The 19,208-nt window shown below is 37.9% G+C and overlaps 1 protein-coding gene across 11 annotated transcripts in view; it reads right to left on the bottom strand.

The window, feature by feature from the left end:
• Positions 1-19,208, bottom strand: part of agrn (agrin) — a 501,409-nt gene that overhangs the window by 84,252 nt on the left and 397,949 nt on the right. For all 11 annotated transcript variants that reach the window (XM_039755568.1, XM_039755567.1, XM_039755573.1 and 8 more), the window contains 2 exons: positions 12,953-13,147; positions 10,027-10,227 (listed from right to left, as the gene is read on the bottom strand). In XM_039755568.1, the coding sequence (XP_039611502.1) occupies positions 10,027-10,227; positions 12,953-13,147 (396 nt within the window). The remainder of the gene's footprint in view (positions 1-10,026; positions 10,228-12,952; positions 13,148-19,208) is intronic.

Raw genomic sequence — 19,208 nt, 5'->3', positions numbered from 1 at the left:
TTTGTGTGGAAATAACCTTTAACATTTTTTCGTATAGTCCAGAAAGCTTAACATACATTGTAGGCAATACTAATGAACAACACAATTACAGTATTCACGCAAAGATTGAGAAATAGAGAACAGTCAACATAAGCTTAGACAGGAAAGATGATTTTTAATCATCATCAATTTTAATCAATTCATTTTGATTTAACTTCAATTTACAAAAACCTTTTGATAAGGTATCATATGAGAAGCTAATGATCAGACCAAAATACGTTCAAGATGAAATGGGGGCAAAATTGGCATACGGGGTTATGATCTTCTTCTTTTGGATTAGATGATTGGGGATCAGCATTGGGGATGCTGGTCTTTTTAATTTATCAGAATCAGTAAAACTTTATTAATCCAGAAGGAAATTACTTAAATAATACCTATATGATCCTGATAAAAATATGAGTACAAAATAATGAAATTTATAGATTACTCTAAAGTAGGTAAAACTGCAGGTATCTCCGAGTTACTGGAATCATTAGGGATGATCCTGGAGATAGCTCAGACTTGGCCAAAATGTGGCAAAGTTTCATGTAAATAAATATAGTGTTACACATATGAATTAAAATGCTATATCTGAATATAAAACAGCATCTAAGTACAACTTATAAAAAGAACTTTGTAGCTACAGTGGAGTCGTCACATATCATATTGTATTTTGAACAAATTAAGGGAGGTTTCTATTATGCTGTATAATCAGACAAGGAAGTGATTGGAATAGGTTTAAGGTAGGTGTGCATCTTGTTTCCAACACTTTTCAATTGATAAACGTTAAAGTCATGCAGATTTACAGATGGCAAGGCAGCATTCCCTAGTACAAAGGAAGGATTACAAGTTTTAGACACGCTAAAATGAGGCATCAAACAATTTTGAGAAGTTAAATAACAAAATACAGGAAAGGGATGAGGAAATTGTTGTAAAGAAATAAGGACTAGGACTGGAACAGCCAAAGAAGAATCCAGAAAGAAAATAGTGAGTAGCTAAATGCTTTGATAAAGGCTTGAAGATGAGAATAAAACAAAGTTGCATATGAAATATAGCAACATATGTGTGTGAGTCATGGATGATGAGAAAGAAAATCAGAGAGAGACTATAAACTTTCAAAATGTGGATCTGGCAAGAGCAATGAAAATAGGTTGGATCGAAAAAAAAACAAATGAAGAGGTCCTATGTCAAAGTAGAAGAAGAGCGTAGACTCGTTCTGTCAGCCATGAAGAAGAAGAAAATATAGATTAGATGTGTGCTGTGAGGCAATTGCCTGATGAAGGAAGTGGTTAAATATTCCTGGGAAGGAGACAAAGAGGAAGTAAAAGAATGACAAGGTTAGATGATGTCTAAAGACAGAACACTTGATGATGGTGATGATGACAATGGACTAGGGAGGCCTCGGTAAATACTTTGTGCATTTTTGGTCTCATTATTACAAAAAATACACAGCAGTGCTTGAGGAGGTCCAGAAAAAAGTGACTATACGAATTCCAGAACTGTGGAGTATAAGTTATGAATAAAAACTGAAAGAGTTGGATTTGTTCAGTTTTAGCAAATGGCAGATAGAGAAGACATGATATAAGTGTTACAGATAATGAAGGGAATTAATACTATGGATACCAGTTGTTAGCAGAACAAGTTGGAACAGGTGGAAACAGGTTAAGGGTAAACTTTGAACAACCGTTAAAAAGTTGTTCTTCACAGAAAGAAACATAGACACATATTGTGGAACAATATGCCAAGAAATGTGGTAGACAGTAGCAGCGTGGCGACCTTCAAATCTTGACCTGATGATATTTTGTAGAAGTTAAGTATGCATTAATTGAGGTGGGCTAAAATTCTCATTCTCCCCAAAGTTGTAGAAGATATTGATTAAACAACTAAGCACTTTGGTTTGTACTCAGTTTATTCAGTATTATAAAAAAGCCCTTGTTTATGACAGGAATGAAACTTGATAATGTATTTTTATATCTGTAGACGTCTTTAGTGTTTATCACTTTGAATTGTGATAGCTTGCATTATTATGCGGGATGGAGATACTAGGAGAGATAGCAGACAGCACAGCATTACAATAAAGAGTTAGGCTTGCAATGAAAACGTTTAACAGTTTAGTTTGTCATATACCCATGCTGCTCTTTAGGAGATGGAATACAATTGAGGGTAGTAGGTCACATCTTGAAAAAGAGAAGGTGCATTTTTAGCTCTATATATTATAATCAAAGGCATATTCTTACAATAATGGAGAATACTGACGGCCCCAAAAATTAAAGTAATGTTTACTGTATCGTATGTCTTGCTTAAAAAGAAGCAGGCTGCAGCTGGTGTCTAGTTAACTCACTTCACTCAGTTGGCATATCACAGTCATTTGTCTTGTCCTGCATGTCACACTGGGCCTTGGAGTAATAAGAGAGGAGCAGACATGTCAAGCAGAAGAAATAGCAGCGACTGGCGACCATGGAGGAAAGACTACAGGAAAAGAGCATTCGGCCCAGTAAAGAGTTACTTTCATTATATTTTACACATCGCCAGCGGCCCTCGTTGTTCATAACTTACACACAACATCGGCTGTAATAAGGAAATCAATACAGCATCGATTGGAGATGCCACACAGCATAATGTTTGCATTTAATGAGATTATGCCTCCAAATAACTACACACACTAGTCAGCAATGCCATACAGAGACTCCCTAATCCAACATGTGATGCTTGTCTGCACTGTGTCAAGGTACATGAGATTTCTCTGTTGCAAGAGAAAATAAGACTATGGCAACCGACAAGTAAAATTTAAACTCAGAAACACTTGACACAAAAAAAATGACTAAATTAGACATAAAGGAGAAAGTAATCTTTTGAAGACCTGCGTCAGGGTGAGCCATTCTGCAGTTAGCTGGTTCTAATCTGCAACAGCAAGCACTGGGTCACTTACCCAGCCCTAGCTCTCACTCACTTTTTCTAATCTGTGGCACACAAGGGAAAAAAAAGACAAAAAAAAAAAAGATGCTCTTACTCTGCCCACAGGCCAAGCTAATTAACATGGTAGCATTTATCATTTTCATTTCAATTTAATATATACACATTGTGTTAGTTAATTAACATTTTTAAGACATTTTCTCTACATGATCCATCAAGCACACACTCACTCCTTCCATCATTAGTCATACAGTGTTTAGGTTGCAGGTCAGCTGGGATCAGATCGTCTACACTGTGGGGGATCTCATTTTATGATATATAGATCACTAGGTATCTCCCACTTCAAACTGTGGTGCAACCACACCCACCAGGCTTGCATTCAACTGAAAAATGCAAAGTGATTGTCAAGTCTCACAATAGTCCTGGGCTTTGATGTGCCAAGTAGACATGGCATTTAATAAAGGGGCACTGATTTTATTATTGGCATGTATAAGGATATACAAATTTACAATATTCCTTTTCACCAGATTGTCTACCAAAGATTTGGTGGTCCATGTTAATATTTTGAAATTAGGTGTAAACTTATCGTACTCTAAAAAATAAAATAACGTATGCTCACAAAGCAGGAGAAGGCTACAAGAAGATAGCAAAGCTTTTTCAGGTAGCTGTTTCATCCATTTGTAATGTTATTAAGAAATAGCAGTTAACAGGAATGGTGGAGGTCAAGCTGAGGTCTGGAAGATAAAGAAAACTTTCTGAAAGAACTGCTCATTGGATTGCTAGAAAGGCAAATAAAAAAACACCGTTTGACTGCCATAGACCTTCAGGAAGATTTAGCAGACTCTGCAGTATGACCTTCACGGAAAAGTCTTCAGAAGAAAACCTTTCCTGCATCCTAGCTACAAAATTTAGCACCTTAAGTTTGCAAATAAACATCTAAACAAGCCTGATGCATTTTGGAAACAAATCCTGTGGACTGATGAAGTCAAAATAAAATGTTTGGCCACAATACGCAAAGGTATGGTTGGAGAAAAAGGGTGCTGAATTCCAGGAAAAGAACATGTCTCCAACTATTCAGTATGACAATGGATCGATCGGTCATGCTTTGGGCTTGTGTTACAGCCAATGTCACAGTGAACATGTCATTGGTAGAGGAAAGAACGGTTTCAAAAAAATACCAGCAAAATCTGGAGGCAAACATCACACGATCTGTAAACAATGGGTACTACCACAAGATAATGATCTGAAAAACACCTCAAAATGTATAATTGAATACCACAAAAATCATAAGCTAAAGGTTTGCCATGTCCTTCTCAGTCCCCCGACGTAAAAATCATTGAAAATCTATGGATAGATCTCAAAAGAGCAGTTCATGCAAGACGGCCCAAGAATCTTGCAGTATTAGAATCCTTAAACAAAGACGAATGGGTGAAAATACCCCAAGTATGAACGCAGCTATCTAAAAAGAGCATTTGCAAGCTGTGATACTTGCTAAAGGGGACATTACTAAGTACTGACTGTGTCGGATGCCCAAACTTTTACTTCAGGCCCTTTTTAATTTTTTTGGTATTTTGTACCTGTAAATGATGGAAATAAAAATGGCATCCAGTAAATAAGGTCGCATGTATCAGTCAGCTTTGTCAGGTCATACAAAAGAACCGTAAGTTTAACCTGCCCAGGTGTGAAACGAAATAGGCAATAAGACCCCTGTCATGCATGGCTACAAGTCAATTTGCTGTAAATTTTTCATTATTTGGGAACAGAAAAGGTGCCAACATCCCTGTTCGCTTTTAAGTGGCAGATAGGCCTTTCGTGTATAAAAAGAAAGATAAATAAACAGTGTGCAAAATATTACCTAACTATTTGGCTATTGTGAAGCTACAATATCTAAACAGAAGAAAATGCAAACTCTTTTGGGAATGTTGTGTCTGCACTTCCCTGATAGCAGATAATTCCAATCCACTTGACCATATCAGATAAATCCAAATATTTATAAAGTTTTCAAAATCAGGACAGTGGTGACTGCCTAGACCTGTGACTTGACTAACCATGAACCAATCTGTGAGAATAAAGTTGGCCTGAACATCAATTTCTCTACAACAGACCAGATGCACTACGTTCGAATGCATGATATTTCTACCTTTGCCACTCAAATCCCAAGCAAGAATTGAAGAAAGCTCTGCTAAAATGTAAAGCTTATTATGGAAATGGGTCTGAGAATTGTGCTAGTGTTGTGGTTTAAAAGACTTCCAAAAGCAGGTAGTAACCCCAGAAATATTTCTTGTTTTTTTGTATTTTATAGCCTGTTCTATTGGTTAATAACCCACTATTATGATATACAGTATCTGGCTGTTTTGCATACTTTATTCCTTATTAGGGAGACACCCCCTTAATAACTGGAATATTAGCAAAGATTTTAGTCAGTTTTCAGAGAATGTTTAATTCCAGGTGAAGTACACAGATGGAGCAAAGAAGTGTTTTTAGTTAGGCCTGAGGAGAGACTTGAGAGTGCAGAGAACTCCATTCCGTATTTGAGAAATGCTTGGGAGTGCTGTCCTATTACAAAATATCTCTCTATATATAAAATCCAACATCTGCCTGTCTGTCTGTCTGCCTGTCCGCTTTTCACAAGAACACCACTTAATTGATTTAGATCAAGTTTTTTTCTATAATTTGCTTGAACACTCCAGTTGATTTTGTGACTTCTCTCATTGCGTTAAGTATTATAGGTCGGTTGCAGCAGTGATTTATTCACGCAAATCCAAGAGATGAGCTGTGGGCCAATGGGAGAAGGAGGAGGAGGTGGGACCTCAGGAGTAGGGAGCCGAGCGGGGCCTTCCTCACTCACACGCCAGTCTCCGTTCGAGTTGCTCTGCCTCTCACCACGTGTTGGAGAGTACCTTGCCTCCACTTAGCTACCGATATCTGTTTGTTCAGCAGACAACATTATCTAGAGATCGTTAAAGAGTAATATTTGACGTTTTTGAGAGAGAGATCACAGGTAAATGTGTTTTAGAGGGTACCTGCTCATTGGCAGAGACATCACAGCCATATGCTCTTCTCCCTATGCCGGGGGACACTCTCCCAGCAGAACTGAACACGATCAGATACAGTGACAATGTTTGACGTTATAGTGTGCCTACCTTCTGCTTGGCCAGAGATACCTTGCCAACTTTTTACATTTTTGGCCAAGAGATCACAACTACATTCTCGCCACTGATAGCAAAACCAAAAACACTGTAAATCAAGATGCACTTGGATACAAAAGCTATCAATATAAATTCTTCTCAACACATATTATTACATTCGCACAGAGGATGGCTAGTATGTAGTATACATCCAACCATGCATTTTCTTAATCTATTATAATTAACTAGCCAACCTGCAGCGTAACATACGCCGCATAATCAGGCCGGTTTTTTAATAATTTTTAAGCACAGGGAGAAAATTAACATTTGAAAAATCGGTAATGTAATAAATCAGCAAGAAAAGCAACATTGTAACAATGCACGGAACGAACCAACGAACCACAATCGTCCATGCGGTGCTCAGGCGCGGAGGATGGAACGGGAGGAGAGGAGAAGGACGTCCAATTCCGCGCCCTCCGTCATGCTAGCTCGGTTTTTAAAGACTGCTTACTTCATTGTGTATACGACTGTAGGTGAATGAAAAGATGTAACTCTGGAGAGGGCAACATACAATACAGCGTTTTACACGCTACATACAGCGATTCACATTCGCGACAAATTGTTTTACACGCTGCTTACAGTGATTCACATCCGTGACAAATATGAATCTTCTTAGATGGTGCTGTCGCATCCACCCACGCTCTCGAAGCATACACACTGCCTGGTCATGTGCCCGCTCGCAAGAGCAACTAACAGAGACCCACCCACCAACTGTAAGACCATGCTTATTGATTTTTAAAGACTGCTTCCTTCATTGTGTTTTAACCTCAGTTTTAAAGGATTGTTCTAAGGATTCCATGAGATACCCCTCACAAACTGTTTTACACGCTGCATATAGCGATTCACTTCTGCGAGAAACATGCCTCTATGTACAGTCAACGTGGCTCAAAGGTGCATGTGGACTCTACGACATACAAACATAAATGACGCCGTTTTTCCTGTGTTGTCGAGTCTGAGTTGGTGGGCGTGGTTCTGCGAGTTGTCGTCGTATCCAATGGTCTTAGAGTTGGTGGGTGTGGCTCCTTCCTGCGTGCGCCATGGGTGTCTTACTTGTCGGCGGCTTAGTGAATCCACGCCCCTTCCAGCGTGCTTTCCATGGGTGTCTTGCCTTCCCATGGGTGTCTTGCCTTAGTGAATTATATATATAGATTCTGGTTTTAGCCAGTCAGGGTTTTTCTCAGGTGCAAAGACATATTCTAGACAGCCTATTGAAAGATTTGGGAGCACATCACATACATTTGCAATAACTAGTAATAGTTAAAGATCAAACAAACTCAGCATATGTTTTTGAACTGCAAGAACATATGAAGCCTATAGAGAACTCATCCTTCGTGAACAGCAGTCCTAGTACTTCAAAGCAACAATGCTACATACTGCATGTTGGTGCTGCACCATACAGATATGCAAGCAGAGTTCTACATATATACACAAACATTCACAAAATTTGCCCAACCCAGTTTCTGATTTTTGGTGGTGCAGGGCAGGGACCAGGCCTGGACAGACTGCAGCTCCATCATAGGGCACATTCACTCATACTACAACTTTAGAATGTAGCATTAAAAAAAGTATATAGAGAAAAGCTTACAGGGATATGGGAAGTGTGAGGTGCTGGTAATCATTAAGCCCATTGTCATTATGTTAATTTTACCTTTTTGATTAGTAGATGATTAGAAATTAATTTCATTATTCTTTTGACTACATTTTGTTCTCTGAGTGTCATTGCTGTGTTCACTGCAGCTATTACAGAAGATATAGTAGCTAGTGTGAGCTTATATGCATGAGCTTGTGGGCAATATGATCATTGCAATCTTTCTTGAGAGCAAAGACTGTTTTAGGATCTGGGCTGAAGATAGTTAAAAAGAATTATGGTGTTTACAAATATTTTATGGGTGTTTGGGCATTAAATGTATTTTGTTACACTCATTTTCAAGGCAATAAATCTAATTCTAAAGTTAGTTTATTGAATTATTGGTTACTTTTTGTGTTGTGTAATATTTTGCATCATCACCATTTTGGTTGTTGATGGGGGGTGGTATTTGTTTCTCCCATCATAATGTCAGTACCCTTGTTAGGGGCTTTTCCACAAAGTTTAAAAGCTCCTCTTTTTAAGCACTTCCTGATCTGAATTAGGAGATATAAAAATCCTTTTTGTTGAATGTAGTAGTTCTTAATTTTTGTGGTGCTGACCCTTTGCTTGCTATGGGATCAACTTTAATGTTAGCCTCTCGTTTTTGTTTTGATGCTGAATTTCTTTATCATCTGCTTTTGAACCTTTGCCTTCTGACTATGTCACATTCCCTGGTCCTGCTCAAAAAGAAAAATATTCTTATTAGTTCATCTAAAATAAAACATCAAGGGTCATTTACTGACTGTAAGTACTGCACTAACTTTAAATGTTCTTAAAAATACTTTAGTTTATTTCATTTATTGACCTTTGCCAGTATAATATTTTGATTTTGCTTAGCATATAATTCAACTCACTTACAAGATGTTAGATGATCTATTTCTTTGAACAGAACTTGGTTTTCCACACATATCTGAAAAATGTGCATGTTGTATTAATGACCATCTTTAAACTGGTCAGTATGTGTGATTGTGCCCTTAGATGAACTGGCACTGAATAACAGCTAGTTGCTGCCTTGCCACTACAGCTGCCAGGATCAGCACTGGCTGCCAAAACCTGAACTAGAAACCCAGATTAGGAAATACTGTAGATGGCTGGATATTTCATGGATAATGTTATATAGTCATGACAAAAAACATGTGCAAACTTCACAAAGAGACCTAAATGAATATTCAAACCCACTGAGCTCTTGCTCATTTATTGAATCTTTTTTGTTCCAAGCACAAAGCTTTCAGGCAGCAGCTCTTTCATGTTACCCGGTGTTATATGTACACATTAATATCTCAATGTATTAATAGAGACATAGTGTATATGAATATGTACACAAAGACCTGCAAATACATATATAGGCTGTTAAACACCTTCTTATCTACACTAAGTCAGGTCCCCACACATTGACTCACTACAGACTTGCAATCCTACAATAGCTAAATATAGAAAGACTCCCACACACACATATATACTGTATGTTACACAAGTAAATGCTCACTCAGCTCAAAAGCCATATTTAGGTATCTAATTTTCATTTTATTGGCGACTACATTCAAGGGAAGGACAGGGAAAGAGAACACTAATCTCACTGTAACTAATTGTACCCTCCTAGGCACTTTCGATAACCGATTTAGCCAGCTTTGAAGTGAGAAACATGAAGTAGAAAACAAGCACCAAGCATTAAGAAGCAGATGAAGATTTTTCACATGAGTTCACGTCTCCTGGTGGCTTACAGTCTAACAAGGAAATGCTGACACGGGGCATGAAAATCTTTTTGCATTATTTTGGGATGTATAGGATCAAATGTTTTTGAAGAAAAATAAAAAAAATATCTAGAAAAGGAAAAAAAAAAGAATTCAAAGTTTGCAACGTGACACCTAAAAAGTCAGACGAGCTTATAAATTGGCACTCAGGGGCCATATCATTATAAACTGAACCTTTACAACATCTACTGAGACATTTCAACCAGTAAAAGACATTTTCCCAAAACATTCCAATATTAGTGGCAAGAACGCAAATTTTAAAAATAGCATCCAACTAAACCTTTTTTGCTTACTTCCAGTCAGAGGGAGTGGCGCTCATAGAGTATTAGATTCCTATAGACTCCTGTGCAGCAGCTCTCTCTCTCTTTCTTTTGCTGCAACTTTTTACAATTACAAAGCATTTGGCTATCGAATATAATCCACAAATTAGTTCCCAGTTCACATAACCACCCATCCACATGGAAAATGTGCTATAGTGATAATTCAATCATCAGTTAATATAACAATTAATACAACCTAGTAGTTATACCTTCATCACAGCGGCCTGCTTTGGCAACCTCAATTGTCTTCTTCAGCTGGCAAGAGGTGACTTGCATTTCACACAAGTTGTCATATGTGATGCCATCACTGCCACACACTGGGGAGAAAGGTTGATGCTCACAGTGGGGGCATAAGCAACGATTGTCAACACAGTTGGCACCGAAGGAGCAGAGTGTACCACCACAGGTCCCTGTTTAAATAGAAAATGGAAAGATTGAGACTGTAGGCTACAAATAAAAATAAGATTTTGATGTACAGTAAGTCTTCTAATTTGAGAGGTTTTGATATCATAAACATTTACCTTAAAATTTGATCATTTAAGCATTCACAATCCAGTATTCCATTTTCTCTCAGCATTAAATCCTAATTTTTGACCTACTGGTCTGTTCAGCAGTTGCCTCGTAGCTCAATGGTAATAGTCAAGCCCACAGTCCAATGCAACTATCAAACATTCCATGCCAACCTCTTGAACACATCTATTTTTGTTTTCACAAATTATTTTATCTGATCCCTTATCTTTTAACTCATCAATACACTCAGCTCCATGTTTCAGTCTTTCTAGTAACATATTTACTTATTTATTCACCCAGATACTTGCCATTCTGTCTAAATTACCAAGCATCTGTACATCTAACTAATCACATATACTGTAAATATAGCTCCTTGTCACTTTAACTATATTAATTTATATCTAATCAATATGTACAGTATATACCTATTCTTTGAATTGCCTGAGTCCCCCCCCCATTCCCTCTCCAATATTCAACATTTCCAGTCATTCAATCTTTCTTTGTCTAAACACTACATCTCATTCAACCAGTCAACTAATGGTCCTTGGAAGAATTCAGTCATAACTCTGCCCATTCATTCATCCATCCATTCAATTTACCTGCCCCACCACCAATTAATCCTTCTACCACTCTGATTTTAATATCCACATTTTTGACATAATCTACTTAAATATGTGTTTAGTTGTATCTAAATTAGTAGATTAATCACTCTTATTTAGGTCCATACGTACTTACCCATTTATTCTTCCATTTTCTTGCCAATTAGTCTCTCAAAACACCTAATTACCTGTCCATCCAACTAGTCTTTTATATATGTATGCACCCACCAATCACTTTGTCAATACATTGATTTATACTTTCTCTCTTCATTCCTCAACCTAAGGACCTTGCTACTCACTTATTTACTCCCAATGTTTTGTTTTTATTCATCTTTTCTTCCTTTATTTCACAATTAGCAACCACCCAACAAGCCATTGATGTATCTGTAATTCTCCCATCTATTTTCCTGCTCTACCACTTCAATATCTGGTTTATTCAGTTAGCCACCATGCTACCTTCTGTTTCGACCAACTTGACTCAATCTTGTAACCATTCCTCTAATTATATTGTTGAAAATAAATTAATTGATCTTTTGAGTTGCTTCTTCATTAACTCATTCACTGATCTCATATTTATTCCTTAATTATTCAATGGTTTTAAAATTCAGTCCAATCAAACCACCTAATAACAAGTCTTTTAACCAATCATTCAAACATTTATCCACAAGTCTATTGCAGTCATTTTCATCACACACTTACATATTACCTTTACTAGAACATTGATTTAACCACCCAAGTTTTATACCCACTACCCACCAGTATATTTTGATAGTTACCTATCATTCCATCTATCTGTATTTTCTCAATCTGCTTACTCCAATATTTGGTTGCAGAGCACGTTTGCCCACCCCTTAGATTTTGGGTATAAATGAGGCCTCCAGCTTTAGATGTAACACCAGTCTGTCACAGGCTGAAGTCACACCAACACTCACCTATGAGCTGTTAATCAACTTAACCTAAATATCTTTCTGATGTTGGAGGAAAATAGCTAGAAAAGGAACACACATGCACAGGATTGTCATGCATTGCCCACATAATGATCTGAAAGTTGTACTCATAAGGCAATAGCACTAATTGTTGCACTGCTGTTCTCTCTAGAACTCATCTGTTTATTTATCCATTCCTTAATTTTATGTTCTCATTTATACAGTAATTTTCCTCTGTATATCATCCTTATGCCCATCTGCGTGCTGTATCTATTCTTCTACTTGGAAATCTGTTTAGTTCATCCACTGAAGTATTCTTCTGTTAATGTATCTACTAAAAATATGAACACATCCATTCACACAACTATCAATTTAACATTCTATTTATCTAACTATTCCCTCATCTGCAGGATTATCCACTTGTCTATCTTTCCATCTATTCACCCACCAATCTGTTCTCTACCTATATTCATTTATTTATTCATACTATCACAAATCAGTTTCATACAATCACCCATTTATCTATCTGAAGATCCTTCCATGTTTTCCAGTGCTAATTCATCCATGGACTCACTCACCTAAGAGTCGGTCTACCACACCAGTTAAATCAAGCAGATGTCCACTAAGAGGTTCTAGTAATGAAAGCATTCTACCTGAAAACATGAATTAGTACTAAGAGAGCTAAAAGATAGCAGTGCCACTCAATACACCATGCTTCACCATTTTCAGTATCACTTTTTAGAGTAAATGTGGTGATGGTGATGATACATGTACAATGACATCATGATGATGACAACAAAGTTCTCACAGGAGACAATACCAGTAAGCAGGCACCTGCAGTAATGCAGCATAGGCAGGTTTCTCTTATTAAAGAAAGGCAATGTGAGCATAAAGTAACCAGGAGTCACTGAAATGTGAGTGTTGTGGGATTTATATTCTATGTGTCTTTATGGTTACCGTAAAAATGGTTTAACATTTTATCTTTCAAATTAAATTCATTCTGGAATAAATGTTCTATTAAAACAGCTTTGAGTTCTTGGGAGGCTGGTGGGCACTTTAGTGGGAAGGTTAAAACCAACTGAAACTTTATTGCTACTTACTACATTCGCCCTGTGCTGCCACCTGGATGTCCCTCTTCTGGGTACAAGCGTGCACATGGAGCTCACACTCGTTTGGGTAGGTGATGCCATCTGTTCCACATACTGGCTGCTTGGAAGGTACACACTCTGTCGAGCACACACACTTTCCTGTTGCTGTTTCACAGATAGCCCCAAACTGACACTTGCCGCAGGCCTCTGTGGAAAAAAGGAACACCAGAGAGAAATGGTTAGGGAGAAGAGCATGTGTTTTGTTCCACCACATGAAGCTCCACATGAAGTCAGGAGGAGAAAATAAATAAATAAATTCACAGGGGCCAAAACCATCTGCTATGAAAGCTCAGAAGCCGCTTCCCAGCTCCTGGGGTGTAAAGCTGTTAACTTGGCAGCATATTGGGGCGCACAGCATTTTTAAGCAATTCACATGATAAGCTGAGTGTTTAAGGATTTTTTAAATAGAAAGCAAGTACAGTGTAAATAAAATAAAATATGTATGCTTGAAGTACACATTAACGGCAACTTGCTGGACAGAAAGAAATCCTGGATGTTTGCAACCAGCATCCAATAACAAAGTGTCCTCCTGGTCTCTAGAGGGCACACTAGATGAATTATTAATCTGAGCTCTGAAAACTGCTGCTCAAATTCTGGACCTGGCAGATGAAGTGATGTGGTATCTACATAGATGGGACAGATACCAAGTGTACACTACTATTAAGCATGATGGTTCAATTACTAGATGACAATCCCAGTACCAAATTAGAAGTGCTAAATGAGGACCTGTCCAACTGTTCACTGAGAGAACTGGTCTCCTTGGGTCTGATCATTATTGGTATTAAACAATTCCCACAGATATTGTTAAGCTCCTTGTCAAAGCCCTAAATAAAGAACCCTGGAATGATTGCTGCTACTGAATTATCATCACGTATTCCCAAGGTGATTGTTAATATAAATATACACAAAGGCAACAGATGTCACTGCCAGCCAAACACAGTTAAAAATCATTTAAAGGACTAATATGATGTCCTTCTAGTCAGTGCTGTCCAATACAAAATATGGGGGAGCATTCACCAAAGTTATCAAGAAAAAGAAAAGATTCTCATTCCCTCCAAAGAACTACAGCATTCTCTTGATTTAATGGTGTCACTGTTCAGCAACCCCTTTAGCAAACGCTCAATCACATCTGGAGTTAAGAGTGGCAAGTCCATTTATTTTCACTTGAAGACTTTCATCTGTGAGAGACACATTCTCCTTCATTGCTCTTCAGCCAGAATGATAGTGATGTGCCTATGTGTGAGTGAGTGCTAGTATGTCTTAGCTTACTGTACATTCCCAAAATTCATGTATTTGACTTTCTCTGAAAAGCATAGCACTACACTAGTCTATACATCCCCATACATGTAGCAGTGTATGGGATTCCCACAAGTACAGCTATGCGTGTCTGTTTGACTCAAAAAGGTATTTATATGTACACCAGTACAGCCATTTAAGTACTTCTATCTTTTTCACTTGTACCGGGTACAAGTACTACGCATACTTTATGCCCATAAGTAGAGTAGTCCATCAATGTCTGTTCATAGTCCCAAAAAAAACAGTACTGGTGTTCCCACAAGTATACACCACAATATGCATAGCCTTAAAAGAAAAGTAACAGTCAATAAGAGCAATATTAAACATATCTGTATAGACAAACATGTTTGGTGTAGACAAATTTGTAGAACAATGTTGTAGCACTAAGGTGGTAAAAAGTCTTTTTCAAAAAGTGCAGTAATACACTGTGTGTGTGTGTGTGTGTGTGACGTTGTTAGAAACAGCTTATTTCCTGTGGCAGCACCACATCTCTCAGCCTACAGCCTAATACCATCAAACAACAGAGCCAGTTGTTCTACAGATTTACTGCTTTTTGCCATTTCCAGCTTTAAATGATTCTCATTATTCAAATTAGGCATTTATCTCTTTTTTCATTTTTAACATTAAAAATGCCACCCTTTTTGCCTGCTCACTAGACAATCACTTCAAACCCTCTGCTAAAATGCCAGTCACTTTCCCTCCTTTTTTGACAGACTAAGTGAGCTGCTGTGCTATTTTTGTAGGATCCTCTCCATGACTGAATGTTTGATATTATAGTCTTGGATTTCTAGGGGTGACATCTCCCTGTGTGTCATGTATTCACTCGTCAATCTCTGGCATACATCACAAGATTTGTGATACAATACTTTGAAATCTCCAATGTTCAAAGGAAAGCCAGAGGAGAGGAAATTACGAAGGGCTCAATCTGGCTAAGCTTCCTCAATAATTTAGAGGAATGAACCCAGTATATGTACACAAGCCCCACAATCCCACAATCCCACTGGCCAGTGTATGTGCTTTGTTGAACTCTTCCTAAATTCTGATAGTGAATTTTGCAAATTTGGAAAACGTATTGTTTATAATAAGTTTAAAATTAGAGCATTCTTTGAAACCCACTTTGTTTAGAATTTATTAATAACCTGGTCACTATCACATCAATACTAATTGGCTCATATTATCAGAACTTTGTTGAAGTATGGCATACAACTTTATTTATGAAGGAGCACACCCCACATACCAATTGGGAAACATTTAGTAGGCTCAAGGATCATGTCCTGTGACCACCTTCCTTGCAAGTTTCATGACCAAGCCTGCTTTTGTTGTATTGCCAAAATATGAACATGTTATCTGATGTCTTGTTGCAGCATATATGCAATAAAAAGAGAGCAGATGGAAACTAAGTGGAATAAAGGAATCAAAAGGGTGTGTGTACACAGTAAACTACTCATTTTCCACCTACAAGTATCTTCTCTTCCACTTTTTCAGACTTAAATCTCTGTTACAGTTGGGCAGTTTTAGGCCTCCGAGACAAGGTCATCAAGTGTGTCAACATTATGAAAATAAATATTAATAATGACAAGCCCACATCCCCGGCACTGCAGTCTACTTTCATTTTAGATTCAGATGCCTCCTGAGCTCAGAAGATAAACACTTTTATTAGCATCTCATATTAAAAAAGCGGTGGGGGTACAGAGGTGTCCTTGTTAATTTAGAACTCTCCTCTCTGCCACTCTCCGAATTCAATGGGTAGTGATAACAGGTAAAAATATCACCTTCTAATGAAAGGACTCCCTGCTTTCCAGTGTGCAATACATAAATACTTCAATATGGGCTTTGCAGTTGGGGAGCAGTTTCTTTGCTTTGTTTTCTTGATATGAGACTTGCTGAGATCAAAAACACTAAAATAATACACTAACTTCAGTTCTTATTTGTACAGTCATTTGAATAGTGAATACTATCAGAAGACTGTCTACTACAGTCTTGTGTCCAGCCAGGAAAGAAAGCAGAAAGCCATTCTAAATCTGATCACTAAAAATTAAAGAGCATGCTTTATTTAATCAAACAAGACAGAAGAATGACTATAAGGAGAAAACAAATTAACAACAGAAATAAAAAAACAGAAAGCAAACCCATGCCTTCATTAGTACTTCTACTGTCTTTCAGGTAGAGTGGCTCTAATATTTCCCCCTTCACAATAATATCACCGTCACTCTTACTATAGTCATTCCTTGGTATCTACAGGGGATTAGTTTCAGGACCTCCCAAGTGTAAAGGACTTATACTTAAGGATGCTCAAGTCCCTTATAAAAAATAGCATAGTATTTGCATATAGTCTACGCACATCCTCCCATATACATTAAATTATTTCTAGATTATAGCACCAGCAGCAATAAAACTTCCACAAATTTCACCATTTTTCTGCTTTATTGTACAAATGCTTGATTCATTTCTACCGACCTTATGGCCCAATTCGGTAAGAGACCTGGCACTTTTCAAAAGGTCTTTACACTCCCTCTTATGACCTGTTTATACTTGGGCACAGAAAGCTCAATGGAGGTGCACGCTAGAATATTTATTGTTCAAACATTTGATGCGCGACTCTGCACAGTTGCAGAATCTCCCAGCTTTTCCCCCATCTTTTGTTTGCCTTTACATATCGATCTCAGAGATATTTCCATTTCTGCCCGCACAAACATTCATCTTTGCACAGGGTCAGGTCTTGCCATGAACATGGCAAAGACATGTGGGTATTACTGTGTGCTTTTAATGTTGGATTATGTAGCTAAAGGTAGTATAGGGTTGCCAAATCCTTAAAAAATCTACAGCCCAAGGGCAGCTAAAAATGTTGTAGTAGTGCAAAAAACTAGCCCAATACCCAACGTTGACAAACTGGGAAGCCAGTTGTGAATTAGGTACAAACCATTTATAAGTGATAGAATGGGTACATCCCATCAAACAACGTGGTTCCCTCTTGGAGAATTTAGAACGATAAAATACTTATACTGTATAGGTGTGAAGGCCAGGGTGAGTGGTATCTGAATAATGAAGAAAATGCTTATTTTAGATTAGATTAGATTCACTTTATTGTCATTACACATGTATAAATACAGGGCAACGAGATTCAGTTTAGCATCTAATCAGAAGTGCAAAGAGCAGAAGTACAATAAATATAATATGTGCATATTATGTACAGTTAAATACGATATTTACAGTTAAATGCGATATATACAGTTAAATACGATATGTACAGTTAAGAGCACAGTGAAGATGGGAATAGATATATAGATATATATAAATAGATATACAAATGTTCTAAATGCGGATGGCAAATATACATATTTTACAATATACATTTATGTACCTATACATGTATCTGTATGTACTATAATACTATAAGTACTATATATATATATATATATATACACATATATATATATATATAAATATATATATATATATATATATATATATATACATATATATATATATATATATATATATATATATATATATACACATATACATACAGATGTACAACATACAGGTGTGTAATGTATGTGCAGTAATAATATAAGTACTATTATATATATACACAGATGTACAATATACAGATGTGATATGTATGTGCTGTAATACTATGAGTATTGTAATACAGTATATACAGATGTACAATATATGATGTACAATGTACAGGTGTGCTGTGTGTGCACAGGTATGTACAGATATGTACAAGGAAGGGAGGAGGAGTAGTGTAGAGGATTAAGTGTGTGGATGTTAAGGTTCAACGGGGGACTGAGTTCAGAAGTGTGACCGCTGTGGGGAAGAAGCTGTTCCTAAACCTGCTGGTTTTAGTTGGAAGGCTCCTGTAGCGCCTTCTGGAGGGGAGGAGCTGGAAGAGTTTGTTGGCTGGATGAGAGGAGTCCTTAAGAATGCAACGAGCTCGGCGTAAACATCTCTTCTTGTGAACGTCCTCAATGATAGGAAGTGGAGTCCCTATGATGCGTTGTGCGGTTTTCACCACCCGCTGCAGTGCCTTGCGGTCAGCAACAGAGCAATTCCCATACCAGGCTGTAATACAGTTAGTCAGGATGCTCTCTATCGCACAGTGGTAGAAGTTGCCCAGTATGACAGCAGATAGTTGGCTCTTCTTCAGTATCCTCAAGAAGAAGAGGCGCTGATGGGCCTTCTTGACCAGGCTGGAGGTGTTGTTTGTCCATGACAGGTTCTCCGAGATATGTATCCCCAGGAATTTAAAGCTGGAAACACGTTCGACAGCCATGCCATTGATGTGAATGGGGTGGTGTTTGTCTCCCTTCTTCTTCCTGAAGTCCACAATGAGCTCCTTGGTTTTGGTGGTATTCAGGAGCAGGTTATTTTCAGCGCACCACGCAGCTAAGTGTTTTACCTCCTCCCTGTAATTAGACTCATCGTTATCACTGATGAGACCGATCACCGTGGTATCGTCTGCAAACTTGATGATGGAATTGGATCCATACATGGGCCTGCAATCATGAGTGAAAAGGGAGTAGAGGAACGGGCTCAACACGCAGCCCTGTGGAACGCCAGTGTTGAGTGTAATGGTGGTAGAGCAGTTATGGCCAGACCTGACATGCTGGGGTCTGTTGGTCAGGAAGTCCATGATCCAATTACAGATAGAATTATTGATACCAAGATCCACAAGTTTAGTGATCAACTTGGAAGTGATGACTGTATTAAATGCTGAGCTGAAGTCAACAAACAGCAATCTTGCATAGGTGTTCTTATTGTCCAGGTGTGAGAGTACACCGTGAAGCGCTGTGGATACAGCATCCTCTGTACTCCTATTGTTACGGTAGGCAAATTGGTGAGGATCCAGTGTGGGGGGCAGGCATGTCTTGAGGTGTGCCAGTACCAGTCGCTCAAAGCACTTCAT

This window comes from Polypterus senegalus, chromosome 6 (genome assembly GCF_016835505.1).
Source record: "Polypterus senegalus isolate Bchr_013 chromosome 6, ASM1683550v1, whole genome shotgun sequence".
NCBI lineage: Eukaryota > Metazoa > Chordata > Cladistia > Polypteriformes > Polypteridae > Polypterus > Polypterus senegalus.
Note: the sequence above shows the minus strand (reverse complement) of the source record. Positions and strands in the feature narration are given on the sequence as shown.